The sequence below is a fragment of the Emys orbicularis genome, chromosome 19, assembly GCF_028017835.1.
Source record: "Emys orbicularis isolate rEmyOrb1 chromosome 19, rEmyOrb1.hap1, whole genome shotgun sequence".
NCBI lineage: Eukaryota > Metazoa > Chordata > Testudines > Emydidae > Emys > Emys orbicularis.
This window is the reverse complement of record NC_088701.1, coordinates 4,020,416-4,033,114: the sequence shown is the minus strand read 5'-3', so window position 1 is coordinate 4,033,114 and position 12,699 is coordinate 4,020,416. Positions and strand designations below refer to the sequence as shown.

The 12,699-nt window shown below is 53.8% G+C and overlaps 1 protein-coding gene across 1 annotated transcript; it reads left to right on the top strand.

Annotated features, from left to right (window-relative positions):
* Positions 1-2,580: 2,580 nt before the first annotated feature.
* TNFSF14 (TNF superfamily member 14) lies at positions 2,581-9,062 on the top strand. The gene is made up of 4 exons (XM_065419043.1): positions 2,581-2,799; positions 5,111-5,147; positions 8,197-8,238; positions 8,644-9,062. The coding sequence occupies exons 1-4, from the start codon at positions 2,581-2,583 to the stop codon at positions 9,060-9,062; spliced, it is 717 nt and encodes a 238-aa protein (XP_065275115.1).
* The last annotated feature ends 3,637 nt before the right edge of the window (positions 9,063-12,699 follow it).

Sequence of the window (12,699 nt, the reverse complement as noted above, 5' to 3'; positions counted from 1 at the left end):
AGTCAGGACTCCTGGATTCTCTTCCTCGCTCTGGAAGGGGAGTGGGTCTAGTGGGTTAGAGCAGGAAGCCAGGATTCCTGTGTTCTATTCCCAGCTCTGGAAGGGGAGTGGGGTCTAGCGGGTCAGAGCGGGAAATGCTCGGAGTCAGGACTCCTGGCTTCTATTCCTGGCTCTTGGAGGGGAGGGGTCTAGTGGGTTAGAGCTGGGGCTTGGAAGTCCAGACTCTTAGGGTATGTCTACACTGCAATTGAAAACTCACGGCTGGTCCAGGTCAGCCAACTCGGGGAAAGGGACTCGGACTAAGGGGCTGTTTAGCTGTGGTGTAGATGCTCATGCTGGAGAAAAACCCTGGGATCCCGTGAGTGGGAAGGGACCTGGAGCTCAGGTTCCAGCCCGAGCCAGAACATCTACACCGCAATTAAACTAGGGTTGCCAACTTTCTAATCGCACAAAACTGAACACCCCTGCCCCGCCCCCTGGCCCTGCCCATTCCCCGAGAGCCCGCCCCTGCCCCGCCCCTTCTCCAAGGCCCTTTCCCCTGCCCGCTCCGTCCCCCCTCCCTCTGTCACTCGTTCTCCCCCACCCTCACTCACTTTCACTGAGCTGGGGGTGAGGGCTCCGGCTGGGGGTGTGGGCTCTGGGGTGAGGCCGGGGATAAGGGCTTTGGGGTGCGGGAGAGGGCTCTAGGCTGGGGCAGTGGTTGGGGTGGGTATGGGCTCTGGGCTGAGGGTGCGGACTTCAGGTGAGGCCAGAAATGAGGGGTTCCGGGAGTGGGAGAGGTCTCTGGGCTGGGACAGGGAGTTGGGATGTGGGGGGTGAGGGCTCTGGCTGGGGATGAGGGGTTCGGAGTGCGGGAAGGGGTGCAGGCTCTGGCTGGCGATGTGGGCTCTGGGGTGGGGCTGGGGATGAGGGGTTTTGGGCATAGGAGGGGACTGGGGCAGGGGGTTGGGGTGTTGGGGGGGGCTCCAGGAGGGTGTTTGGATGCAGGAGGGGACTCCGGGCTGGGGCAGGGAGTGGGGGTGCAGGCTCCCGCTGGGGATGTGGGCTCTGGGGTGGGGCTGGGGATAAGGGGTTTGGGGTGCAGGAGGGGGCTAGGGCAGGGTGTTGGGGGGATGCGGGCTCCAGGAGGATGTTAGGGTGTGGGAGGGGGACCTGGCCAATGGGAGCTGCGGAGCCAGCACTCGGGGCGGGGGCAGTGCGTGGAGCCTCCCTGGCCACCATGTGTCTAGAGGCCACAGGGACCTGACAGCTGCTGCCAGGAGCCGTGCGGAGCCAGGGCAGGCAGGGAGCCTGCATTAGCCATGTGCCCCCACTCCACTGCTGATCGGATTTCTAATGGCCCAGTCGGCAGTGCTGCCAAGGTCCCCAAGGTTTTCTGGTCAAAAACAGCCCCTTAGCCTGAGCCCCATGAGCCTGAGTCAGCTGACCTGGGCCAGCCACGCATGTCTAATTGCAGTATAGACATACCCTTACTCTTAGCTCCGGTAGGGGGAATGCATTAGAGTGGCTATCTAGGAACCAGGTTTCCTGGGTTCCATTCCCTGCTCTCTTCTAGGCTCACTGGGTAACCCTGGGCGGGAGCTCAGGGGAAGGGGCAATTCGGAGAACTGTTACTTTATTTTATTTTAATGACAATTTTGCAAAGCAAATGCTGAGCTCACCAGAGGGCAGAACCCTGAGAGGTGCCTATTCCTGATCAAAAGAAACCCCCATTTTGTTCAGCCCAACCACCTGAAGAGGCGCGAGGCCAGAGAAGCATTTCTCGCTGAGAAAAAGTGCTTGAAAAGCCAGTTTGTAATTAATTGTGATTCAGACGGAAAGTGATGGTTTCAGTGGTGGGAGTTTGGGGTTGTGAAGCAGGGGACAGATTTGTTCTGTGTCTGTACAGCACCTAGCAAAATGGGATCCTGCTCCAGGACTGGGGTCCTAGGCACGACTATAACACACCTCATAAATAATAGTAGTAATAAGATATTTAGTGCCCACCTTAGGGAGGGGTCTTAGTGCTTACCCTAGCAACTAAAGCAGCCTGATGTTTAACCTATAACAACAGGAGTCGTTTCTTTACTTCAAGTGGCCTGGGGTGGTGGCTTCCACACTGAGGGGCCTGGGTTTGATCCCCATTGATAACTGAGGTAGCTGATTAATTATGAGTCCGGGTAGTCTCTCGTGAAGCTCTTGAAGGAGGGAGTTATTCGGGGCTGGGAAATCCCCATGGAGGTCCCTTTTTCCTACCACACATTGGAAAGCACAGAGAGCCTGTGGCTGCCTCTAGCAGAAAGACATGTGCTCCCGCAGGGAGGCAAAGCTGGGGGGGGCGTGGCTTCTGGCAGGGTAGCCCCACCCAGCCAAGCAAGAGAAAAGTGTAAGGACACACAGGCCACTTGGGTAATAGTGTGGTTTCCTCTCTGGGGCTGTGGGCGTCGTCACAGCTCAGATACATAACCCAGGCCACAGAGGGGATGATCAATCCTCTTCTTGCTAGGGACGGCGTCAAATCTGCTTCTGGCTCTGCCGTCAAGTCCATAAGCATCTCCCGGGCTCTGCTGTGGACCTTCTCCTGCTCCACCGAGAGCAATCATGGGCGATGGGGTGGTGTATCCTTCTGTCTTCGTGGTGGACGGCCAGCAGCACGGGGTCCCCTTTGTCCCGCCCATGAGGAGGAAGCGGCGGGTGTGCTGGCACAGCCAGTTCTTCCTGGCCTCTCTGGTCATCTTAGCCCTGGCTGGTGTGGCCACCGAAGGCTATTTCCTGATCCGCTTCCAGAAAGAGCTGGAGAAGGCGACGTCCCAGGTTGGGGTGAGTGACTGGGAAAGGGGATCGGGAGACGAGAGTCTTGCATCACGCATGGGCAGTGATGGGACGTGTGTGTGTGTGTGTGTGTGTCTGCTGGAATGTGAAAATGAGCAGACTGCATGTGTGTTGGGAAGGCGCTGTGTGTGTGTGTGTGTGTGTGTGTGTGTGTGTACGCATGCATGTGCTGTAATTTGGAAATGCACTGGTGTGAGTGTGTGTGTGTGTTAGGATAAAGCTAGGCATTTGCTGGGACAGGGATCTGGGCGTGTGTTTGTGCGCTTGTGCGGGGTCTGGGCAGCATCTGTGTGTTAGAATGGAGCTGTGTGTAAGAGAGTTTGGATGGAACTGTGTGTGCGGCAGAAGGGACAGTGTATGTTAGGATGGAGTTGTGTGTTTGCTGGGACAGGGCTGTGTGTGTGTGTGCTGTGATGGGACTATGTGATTTTGGGGACTCGTGTCTGCTAGTATGGGACAATGCAGGTTTGTGTTAGCAGAGAGTCGTGCTGACATCGGTTTGTGTGTCTGTGTGCTGCAATGGGGCTGTGTGCAGTAGTATGGGACCATATGTTTGTGTTAACCTGGAGTGTGTGTTGAATCAAGACTGGCATGTGCACACCTGCTTTTGTGTGTGTGCTGGGAATGAGCAGTGTGGCTTTGCTAGGGTGAGCCCGGGTGTGTCTGTGTGCTCTGACAGGGCACTGTGTGGTTCTGAGAGAGAGAGAGTGTGTGTGTGTGTGTGTGTATGGATTTGTGTGTATAAATGGTGTTGGAGCTGTGTGTGTGTGTGTGTGTGTAGGTTGGGGTGGCACTCTTGTGTATTACTGTGTGTGTCTGTGTGTGTGAACACCCGGGGTGTGTGTGCGCACACCTTATAACATGAGACACATTTCAAGCCACATTGTGCTTGTGGGCGCCCATGCTAGCTGGTTGCAAACATTCCTGTGGAATCTCAAAACTGCTCAGGCCCAGGCCCTGCCGCTGCCCCTCCTGGGGGGTCTCTACAGCGGGAAAATCCAGGGACCGTGTCCAAGCCCCCTCCTTTCAGGGGTCTTCCTTCCACCCCAACAACCAACCCCCTCCACCAACGAGCCCCAAGAACCCCTGCAGAAATCTGCATTGACCATGGGGATCACAGGGGCAGGCAGGAGAACAGGCCGGAGGGGCAGCTAGGGAAGGGGCTGTTCCTCTGGGAGTCTGAATTGCCCCTGCCCTTGCGGGTCTTTTACCTCCCCTACTGGGGGAGCGGATCCCAGCGTGAGCTGGCCTGGCTCGTGCTGCCCTCAAAAACTGTGTTAGAACCTGGGTCAGCTACAAGTGCTTGTAAACTGCATCCTGTTATAAGGGTGGGTTTAAGTTCAGGCACAGAGCCAGGAGTCCTGGGAGGGGAGTGGGTTAGAACGGGGGGGCGAGTAAGTAGGACTTCTGGGTTCTATCCCCAACTCTGGGCCAAACTTTCAAAAGTGGCTTCCAATTTTCAGTTGCCCAGCAGCCTGAGTTTCATAGCATTTAAGGCCAGCAGGGATCATTCGGTGATCTAGTCTGACCTCCTATTCATCACAGGCCATTACATTTCAGCCAGATATCCCTCTATGAACCCCAAAGATTTTAGTTATGCTGCAGCAGTTCCGTCCTCAATTTCATATATGCCAAGGCTCAGACCCTCACAGGCACTGTGAGGTGTCTAAATACCTTTGAAGGTCTGGGCCCAAGCACCTGAAACTCTAGGCGAGCCCCAGGTTCTCAGCACCTCACAGAATCAGGCCTGAGGCTTGTCCAGCTAGGCAGCCAATGTCACTGGCAGAATCATGACAGTGTCTGCACACCCCACGTAGCCAGGTGTCTGATCCTGCCCGGGGCTGAGCCAATCACAGCTCCAGTGGGAGGAAGGTAGGTTGAGCTAGTCGGAAAATGGGGGTGGGGGGGGGATCCACTGGAAATGTCAACCTTTTATTGAAGAAACGAACCCCGGAAATTCTTCAGACAAAACCCAAAAACTATTTGGCTGAAAATGTTCAGGGTTTGGGAGTAGGGGGGTTTTTTTGCTAACAAAAAAAATCAAAAGTTTTCAAGGAAATCAGGCCGTTTCCTTTAAAAAACAAACACCCTTTTGTTTAGTGAAAAGCCCAATGTTTTCAATTGGAAAAAAAAATGCTGATGGAATATTTTCATCCTACTCTGATATTAGGGGTTCAGCCTCTCAGAATGTGTGTGTGTGTGTGTGTGTGTGTGTGTGTGTGTGTGTGTGTGTGTGTGTGTGTGTGTGTGTGTGTGTGTGTGTGTGGCCTTTCTGACAGACTTGTATTTTGTATTCTAGGAGGAAGCAGGGGCCATCGCCGAGAAGTCCATTCAAGGTAAATCTCTTCCCCCTTTTGCTAACCCTCAGCTGCCAGCCCACTGAAACACAGACCAGATTTTAAGAGCTCGGTTCTCCCAATGAAGGACAGATTTTTTCCAGAAGCGCGCCGCTACATTACACAGTGTATGTCTACACTGCAATTAAACACCTGCAGGTGACCTGTGTCAGCTGACTCCGGCTCACAGGGCTAGGGCTGCAGGGATGTTTCATTGTGGGGTAGACGTTTGGGCTCAGGCTGGACCCTGGGCTCTGGGACCTTCCCCTCTTGCCGGGTCTCAGAGTCCGGGCTCCAGTCTGAGCCCAGATGTCTACATGGCTATTTTTAGCCCTGTAGCACAAGCCCCATGAATCCAAATCAATTGGCCCAGGCTCTGAGACTCGCCGCTGTGTAGACGCACCCAAAGGGACCTAAGTCAAGGCCAGATATTCAGAGGCACCCGGGGTGCTGACCACTGGAAAATCCATATGTTGGTGCCTAAATGGGAACTGAGCTCTTGTAAATGGGAGTAGCTCAGTTGAGTTCGCACCAGCTGAGGGGTTTGGCCAGGAGAATGAACCAGCCTAACGCAGCTACAATCGCCCAGTGCCTGACAGTGAGCTCCCTTACGCTGCGGTGACCTCGCCAGCGGCGTTACGCCGGTGTCAAAGCGGGGAGAGGAGAATTCCTGCCCCGCGGTTGGACCCGCTGAAATAAAAACATTCACCCATTTATTCCCAAGCAGACGCGGTGGGCCAGATCCTCAGCTGGTGTAAATCAGGATAGCCCTTGTTGACTCCGGTGGAGCAATGCCCGTTTACACCAGCTTGGAATCTGGTTCTAAATTCATCGGTCGACTGATCTGCAATGAACAGTCCCACCGACCGTACCCAGAAGTGAGTTTCCACAAAGCCTAGTGTGACTCCGACAGGGGGTGGGTCTAATCTCTGTTAACGAAGCCCCCTTGTCTCCACCCCCCACCCCATTTCCTCTGGTTAACAGCTCTGCATCAGACCTTCCACGCTAGGGACAGAGATGTGTGCTCGCACAAAGAATTGCAATGGGTTATTTGTAATGGGTTGGTCAACCAAGGTTTATTCATAGCCTCAGGGACTCTCAGGTCGGGCCTCTCGGTGGTTTATATATATAGCCCTTCTTGGTGGCAGGAGGAGGAAAGGAAACTTCTCCTGCTGCGTGACTCTGATGTAATGGATCAGAGTGAGCACTGGGCTACAATTCTCCATCCCTGGGAATTTTTTATTCCAGATGGGCTGTTTTTCTAACATACCTGCTCTAGTTCCAACAGGAACTAATCCAGGGAAGTCCTGTGGCCTGTGTGATACAGGAAGTCAGACTAGATAATCCAGATGATCCCTTCTGGCCTTGGAATCGATGACTCTAGAGTGAGGAGCCGGGGTACCATTCTGCTCTGGGAGCATTTTGCGATGATGTTAATGGCTGCAGGTATTTGGAGGCTGTGCGGCCTAGCGGACAGAGCCTTTGACTGGGAGACCTGGGTTCTATCCCCACCTATGCCACTGGCCTGCTGGGTGACCTTAGGCAAGTCACTTCCCCTCTTTGTGCCTCAGTTTCCCCTTCTCTATAATGGGAACAATGATACTGACCTCCTTTGTAAAGGCCTGTGGAGTCCACTGATGTAAAGTGGCATATAAGTGAGTTAGGGATGATGATGATATTGACTTGGCAGTGGCACTACGTCTTTAATGTGTTGATTATGTTGGTCAAGAGCACAGTAACGAGGTGGCTAGTGTGTATGAGCGCCGCTGTCCTCTGCTGGATGGTACCAGAACTCCTCATCTATGTTTCATAGTCCCGACACTGTGAACAGAGATTCTCCTTCAGCTCTTTTTGGAACAGAAATTATGGGTCCTGTCCCTGCTGCTGCTTTCAGGTTCTGAGCATCCCTGTCGTACAGCAAAGCAGGACCCAGGACAGGATGAGGTGGTTTTGATTTGGTACAGCGGGTGGGGGCTGGGGATATTGCCAAGCCAGGGTGGTGGATTTTTATTACAGTAGCGTATACAGTAGTCATGGCTCAGGATCCCAGTGCTAGGTGCTGTACATTATTGACTAGGTGTATTACAGTAGCACCTAGGAGCCTCAGTCATGGCCCAGGACTCCATTGTGTTAGGCGCTGTACAATTTAAATACAGAACAAAAAGACAGTTCCTGCCCCAGTGAGCTTACTGCTTTTAGTGCACCAGATCCTCAGCTGGTGCAAATTACAAGAGCTTCCCTGAAGTCAAAGGAGCTCCATTGCTTTGCACCATCTGAGGTTCTGGCCTAGGCAGTTGAATAGTGGCCGTGGGATGTGTTTGGATGGCTCCGCAGCCGTGCTGCACAAAAGAACTTGCAGGCCCAGGCCCTGCTCCTGCAAAAACGCTTCCCCCTAACAGAAAATCTCCTCTTAGCTGCTAGCGGGATGGGGTCTCTGACACATGGCTAAGCAGTTCCAACCCCATCCAGCAGAGGACAGTGGGGCCCAGAGGTGCTAGTCGGTTCACTGCAATACAACACGAAGCAGCATGTTTGCCTAGCGCATCCTCCCCCGCAACTGCTTTCCGGGGGGGCGGGAGGGGGAGTCTTTTCTGAGCTGGGTGCAGTGAAGCGTGCGGCGGGAGGGGGGGGCCGCGGTGTGTGTGGAAACGAGACAGAAAGGAAACAGAGAGAGAAATTAAATAGCGGCCCCGATGAAAGTGCAGGCTAGACCCAGTGCGGGGGAGAGTGGAAGGAAGTGGTGACGGGAGGAGGGGGGGAGGGAAGGAGAGGGGGTTGCGACAGTGAGGGGTGAATGGAATGGGGGCGTAATGGAGTGAGTGGGGGGAACGTGATGAGGGTGCAATGGAACAAGGCAGATGGGGGACAAGATGAATGTGACATTACTGGGGGGAGGGGGGGACACAGGGCACCATTGCTTTACATTGGAGGGTGAGTCCCGGTTCAGACCCAGGGCCATCTCCAGAACTCAGCCCACGCTGGGGACAGGACTCGGAACCGGGCTGATCTCACAGCTGGGCCTTTGGTCGTTTGTTTGTCTCATTTGCAGACCGGAAACTTCACGCTGAGAAGCCAGCAGCTCATGTCTTGGGTAGGTTGAAGTCCTCGTTAATTCTGCATAGTCTGCTGCCTCTGTTGTAGAGGGGCGTGGTTAGAGCAGTGGGGGATGGGATCAGGACTCCTGGGTTCGGTTCCTAGCTGTGGGAGGGGAGTGGGGTCCAGTGATTAGAGCAGTGAAGGAGGATGGGGTCAGGACTCCTGGGTTCTATTCTTAGCTCTGGAAAGGATGTGGGGTCCAGTGATTAGAGCAAGGGGGGATGAGGCCAGGACTCCTGGGTTCTCTTCCTAGCTCTAGGAGGGATGTGGGGTCTAGTGATTAGAGCAGGGGAGGATGGGGCCAGGACTCCAGGGTTCTCTTCCCAGTTATGCCTCCTTCTGGGCTGAGACCCAGGGAGGGAGCTGAGGCCTGACATGTTGTGGGCATCGTGTTCCCCAGGTGCAGCCTTCACCACCTCTGGGAACGGTTCTCTGCAGTGGGAACACAGTAAGGACTGGGCTTTCCTGCATGACATGCGTTACCAGGGCGGCTCCCTGGTCTGCATCAAGCCCGGCTACTATTACATCTACTCCAAGATCCATCTCATGGCGCAGAGTTGCTCTCAGCAGGACCAGAATTCCGTTATCTATCATAGCATCTATAAGAAGACCCCCAGGTATGTCGAGGAGATGAAACTTGTGGAGAACCTGATCCTTTTCTGCGATGGGAAGGACAGACGGTTCTGGCAGCAAAACAGCTTCCTCGGAGGAATCTTCCACCTGGAGGAGGAGGAGCAGATTTACGTCAAGGTGTCACAGAGACAGATGCTACAGATCAGAGACGGCACCAGGTCTTATTTTGGCACCTTCATGATCTGAGCAGGCCCTTCCCAGAGCCGCAACTGCTGGGTTTGGGGTTGAGGCCTTGTGCTTTTTAATCTGCCGCTGATATGGTTTTCCTACGTGGACCATCCCTCTGACCCAGCACCCCCCAAAATACTGTTGCACCTTCCCGGTCTAATATGCTCCCCAGACTGGATCCAGTTCATGAGGTTAACTTCAGAGTCTGGTCACATAGCTCAGAAGAAGGAAGGGTGGCCTTCCAGTTGAGGCGTTGTACTAGGAATCCGGACTCCGGAGGCCAGTAGCTCTGCTACTGACTTGCTGTGTGACCTCAGTCCAGACACTTTCTCTCTGTATGGCTTGCTGCACAAAAAGGCCACCTCACGAGGGTATCCCGAAGCTTAAACTGCATGGAGTGCTTTGGATGGAAGATACTCTAGTAAGCAGTAGGTCGGTCCAGGGGGAGGTCACTGAACTGGGAGTCAGGACTCCTGGGTTCTAATCTCGCTCTGGGAGAGGCAGCTGGATCTAGCAGTTTGCTCAGGGGAGACTGGGAGTCAGGACTCCTGGGTTCTATCCCCAGCTGTGCCACCCACCTGCTGTGAAACCATGCCTTTCTGTACCTCCATTTCCCTAGCTGCAAAAAAGGGATGCTGGTTCTCCCTTACCCTTGTGTTATAGGCCATAATGCTGTCCCCTGCGTAGCTGGCCACTGTCCCTCCGTCAGGTCCAGCGGGTTTTCAAATAGCTTTGAAAGCCAAGATGAGCTTTGAAAGTGGAGAGACAAAGAAACTGGCTACCACAAGGGACTATGGGACATTTTGTCTCCAGGTCGCCAAGGCCGGCTGACCCTCAGCCACTGTATATCAGTGTAACTTCAATCATTCCGTGCTTGTTTGTGCCAGCTGACCGGGTGTTGAAGGGAGGGAAGTGTATTTAATTGGCTTGCCGTTCTGCTTAGCAACTGATGGTGCTTGACGGGATCAAATCCTGCAGTTCCCTTTGCTCATGGAGAAGATCCTGATTCGGGCACCTCCCTTTGAGGGTCTTGCCTGAGGAGTCTGCCCGAGGAAGAGTGTCAGAGAGCCATCTCGTCAGCTGGTGCAAATCAGCGTGACTGCGATGGAGCAATGCCAGCTTATCCCTGCTGAGGATCGGGCCCTCGCTATTTAGCCCTGCGTCTCCGCCCTTGGCGAGAACGGGCCAAGTTCTCCTCTCACGCGCTGCGGCGTAAATCCGGAGGAAGTTCGCGGAAGCGGCACTGATGTAAGACTTCCCCGAGGGGAGGATCCTGCGTAACGGGCCCAGATCTCCGGCGGGGAGACGTTAGTGTCGATCCATCGGAGTCCTTGAGGCGAAGCTGATTTCCAGTCGCTGGGGATGTGGCCCGGCTCCCGCCATTCCCTTGCTGCTTTATGTGCCGTGAATGTATGTAAGTGTGTGCACCTATTTATTTTCCAATGAGTATTCCCTGATATTCAGGGAGCCGCTGTATCTAATGGTTATTTATCCATTACCCCAGGGCCACTGGGCATGTTTGGGACGGGGGGGAGGGGGCAGAATTTGATTTTTTTTTTTTGTTGATAATTTGATGGATGATATTGATGTTTATTTTAGACATTTAAATTTTTTTTTTATGAATGTAAATGTTCACAATGGTGCAAAATTACAGGTAGCTTTCCCCCCCCCTGTTCTTATTGGTTTCAATGTTCAGAGTTGGGAGACACGGGGAGGCGGGGGGAGGCAATTATTTAACTAAGTAGGGGTTGAGATTTCAACTGTTAAAGCTTTATAATGGTTCAAACACAAATGGTCAAACATTGCGTGTCAAAATATACAAAGTAAATGGCCTGAAATCAAACCCCAATACATTCTCAGGCAGCATTTTTTCTCACTTTGCCCATCTGTAAATTTCTATGGTTACCAGTGGGAATATCTTTTGTCATCGGTTCGTGGGTGTGTATGGTGAAATTGACGTTTACTGACACAGATAAAAATCGAATCCTTCCAAGCCTTGGATGCCGCCTCCCTAGGGGACATGGGAGGCTGTGGGCCTGTCTCCCACAGGACCTGCCACACACACCCTTACCCTTAAAGAGCAGGCCCCCCTGCTACAGACCCCTCTGCCCTTCTTTCTGCTCTCGTGAGGGCAATGTTTGCATTGATCAGAGTTGCACCGTTCCCTACCTGAGTTTGGAGCACTCTGGGGGCTGCGCCGGCTCTGACAGATGTTCGGGGCAGGAGGTGAGTCAGAGCTGAGCGCTGGGATTCTGGGCTAATAGGCTGCAGTGCCTGGGTCTGGGAAGAAGCGCACTCTTAATATGATAGTGGGCTGGGCATTGGGACTCCTGGGTTCTAGTCACGGCTCTGGGGGGGGCTGGGGGGTCTAGTGGTTAGAGCAGAGGGTCCTGGGTTCTATTCCCAGCTTGAATAAGGACTCTTGGGTGCTACTTCCCACTGTGGGAGAGGAGTGGAGCCTAAGACAACAGGAGCTGGGGGAGTCAGGATTCCCAGATTCTGTTCCTAGCTCTGCCATTGGTTTTCCATGTAATCTACCTCCCTGGGCCCGATCTGGCTTCCATTGAAGTAACTGGCAAATCTGCTGTTAGATTCAGTGGGAGCAGCTGTGGGGTTAATCGGTGTCTGTAAAGCACCTAGGGCCCCCAAAGGGACAGAGCAAAGACTGGTCACTGCCTTGTAAAAATTACCTGTAGCTCGTCTGCCGAGCTTCGAAATAAAATGAGTTCTCTCGTCGGCCCTGTGCGATGCGACTGCTCTGAAGTAAACGTCCCTGCTTGAGACCTAGGGCCAGACTCCCGGCTGGTGCAAATCGGCATTGCTCCATGGGAGCCAATGGGGCCAGATCCCCACCCCGCTGGTGTAAATCAGTGTCGCTCCATTGAAGTCAGCTGAGGATTTCCAACAGGCGCTGCAATTGTGTTACCCCACCGCCAGCAGCCCGCTGCCTCATTCTCACTCCCACCGGAGCAAGGGTGGCGTAACGTCACTGGAATGACCCTGGTGCCGATGGGCGAAGGATCAGGCCTTGCATCTGCTCTGGAGAGGTAGCTCTCACTTCCCCTGGTGGAAATGAGTAACTCCCTTAGAAAACAGGGGGGTTAGCCTCAGGCCCAGGCTCCAGCAACCTACAAGAGTTTCCAGCTTCCCAGCTGGAGTAAATCAACAGAGCCCCATTGATTGGGCCCATTTGCACTAGCTGGGGATCCGGCCCGTGGGTCCCAAAGCTCCCTGGGACTAACCTGACCTTTTATTCAACCCGAGGTTTCAGTTTTATTTGATGCATCAGCTTCTGCTCTCGGTGACACCAGCGTGAATCTGGAATGACTCCACCGAAGTCCATTTATACTGAGAGACGCCAGCGTAACAGATTTACACCCGGTGTTAGTGGGAGAGCAGACTTTGGCCCTCAGTCTAGAGGGTTTGTTCACCCAGCTCTGAAATGCAGCCCTTTCTGGGGTGGGCCACAAGGCAGCTATTCGATCGCACACCACAATCCTCCAGGGCAGTTTCGGTTAGGAAACGAAGAAGAATCCAAATGACAGGGGACCTTTTAAAAAGGCTGAGTGGAAAAACCTGGGGGGGCATTTGGCCAGCGTGCAGAGGGTCTGCGCCCCCTCAACATGCACCATAGGAATGTTTAATGACCACAAGC